We start from the raw sequence: 2,255 nt of genomic DNA on the forward strand, positions 1-2,255 counted from the left end.
ATGACAAGGAAAATACAATCTAAAAGAGATGTGGGAACATTCACTAGCAATATATCCCTAAATACTATGGAGATGTCATTTAACCTGACATTTTTATTATTAATTAGTTCTTACTAACGGATTTCTGTGGTTCATAGAGAGCTTCTACTTATATGAATGCACTTCACACGTCGATAATAATCATTAGCTAAAATAGATTTATATATTCATTTTATTTCTAATCGTAACGATCCAGTTCACATTATAAAGATGTATCAAAAATCATTCATTAACCATAAAGATATAAACCCTAACCTCATTTTTTTTTAATTTCCTTCGTTTACAGTTGGCTCAACCTGAGGAGTTTTTTTTCACCAAGAAAAGTAAAGTATTTTCAAAACCACAAAGATGCCGGTGATGACGTCATGCTGTTGTTGTTTTTCCACGAAAGTCGGCAGCATTTTAATTGGTACTATCAGTTTGGTGAGTATTAAGGGTGGAGGGAAGTCTCTGCTACTCTTTGTCTTCGTTATCCTCGTATTCTTGTTTTATATTGTTTATTCTCAGTCTTTGTTTGTTTTTTTCTTTCTTCGTTCAAAACTCAACCGCCTCTGGATTTGAAATTTCACACCGTGTTGGCGGTGTGAAATTTCAGTTATTTTAAATACGTATTTTGATTTGTGTGCCACAAAAGTTGCATTTCCCCCCTCACAAGTATCGTGTCGTATAAAGTATATAATTTATATTTCACATATTTTATCCTCATTATCACACCTGCTTTCATGAAACCCCATTTATTTACCTTAATTCCTTCACTCCTTTCCTACCGCAGGTGGTGTCCTTCTGTGCCTCCGTCGGGTTCTGCTTCGGACTCATCAACATAGAGGAAGTGCAACACCAGCTGAAAGTCAATGTCATGAACTACCAAGGAAGTGTCACGGCCAATGTCACGCAAGATAGACTGAAAGTGCTTGAGGATGTCATTGGACTGGAGACTATTGTTGATCGTAAGATTTTATTGTTTATTCCGTGACACGAATACAGGGGGGTCCTCAACTTACGACGGAGATCCGTTCCTATGATGGTGTCGTAACCCGAATTTTGACGTAAGTCGGAACACATCTGAATACGGTAGCCTACATGCACGTACGTTCTCAAAAACACCGAAGTCACTTGCATATGCTAATGCAGAATGTATACATGTATCAAAGTCATAATCTAAAACATAAACACTTCTATACCGTACATGAAAACATATCTAGGGCTAAAGGATCACATGGAAAACAAACTGTAAATACAATACATAATTTCTTGCGTCGTATCCACGAAACGTCCTAAGTCGAGACTGTCGTAAACCGAGGACCTCCTGTAGATTTTTATTTTTATTGATTTATTTATTTTATTTTATTATTATTATTATTATTATTATTTTGTTTTGTTACGTTGGATGTATATATTGAGGGTTTATTTTGTATTTTAAGGAAATGTACACTAGTTTAGCGTGTTGTATGAATGCTAAACTGTTGGTTAAAAAGACCTGACTTTGATTACAACGTTTCGTCTCTCTTCTCAGACGTTCAGACCATCTTCATAGTTGGACTCGTCTACTATGGTATCTACACCTTTGCTTCGCTTTTTATGACGTATGGATCATGTACGGTGAGTAAATGACACATGCCCACCCATTCTTGTTCTCTATTCCATGCTCATTCATTCTGATTTTGTATTCCATGGTTATCCATTTTTTTCCATGCTCATCCATTCTGATTTTGTATTCCATGTTTCTCCATTTTTTTCTTTTATTCCATGCTCATCATTCCTATTTTTATTCTGTGTTTACCTGTTCTTATTTTCTATTCCATGCTTACTTATCTTTATATTCTATTCCATGCTCACCTGTTATTATTTTCTATTCTATGCTTTCCCTTTCTATCCCATGCTCACTTATTCTTACTTTCTATTCCATTCTCACACATTATTATTGTTTATCCCATACTTACCTATTTTTTTCTTTATTCTTAATTTTATCAAACCTTTTTTATCTCTCGTTCAAGTGCAAACCATAAAAATCTCTGCTCTTGTGACAATCTTCTTTCCCTCAACATTATCCTAGAACTGACCTAATCTAACCTACATGACACAGATCCCATTCTTCCACAGAGTATCAGGGTGTTGCTTCTCCCTTGGCTCGTGTTGGAGTTCGTCCCCCTGGCAGCCCAGGCCGCCTCCATCATCGCCCTCTTCATGTATGGCAAAGACGACCCCACTTTGTCCCA

The 2,255-nt window shown here is 36.3% G+C and overlaps 1 protein-coding gene across 1 annotated transcript in view; it reads left to right on the forward strand.

The window, feature by feature from the left end:
• The first annotated feature begins 337 nt into the window (after window positions 1–337).
• LOC113827737 (uncharacterized) overlaps window positions 338–2,255 on the forward strand; it is a 2,732-nt gene continuing 814 nt past the window's right edge. The window contains exons 1-4 of the mRNA XM_027380631.2: window positions 338–462; window positions 812–986; window positions 1,553–1,638; window positions 2,140–2,255. The exon at window positions 2,140–2,255 is cut by the window's right edge and continues 47 nt beyond it. Of these exons, the coding sequence (XP_027236432.1) occupies window positions 388–462; window positions 812–986; window positions 1,553–1,638; window positions 2,140–2,255 (452 nt within the window). The 5' untranslated portion in view covers window positions 338–387. The remainder of the gene's footprint in view (window positions 463–811; window positions 987–1,552; window positions 1,639–2,139) is intronic.

The sequence above is a fragment of the Penaeus vannamei genome, chromosome 8 (assembly GCF_042767895.1).
Source record: "Penaeus vannamei isolate JL-2024 chromosome 8, ASM4276789v1, whole genome shotgun sequence".
Lineage (NCBI taxonomy): Eukaryota > Metazoa > Arthropoda > Malacostraca > Decapoda > Penaeidae > Penaeus > Penaeus vannamei.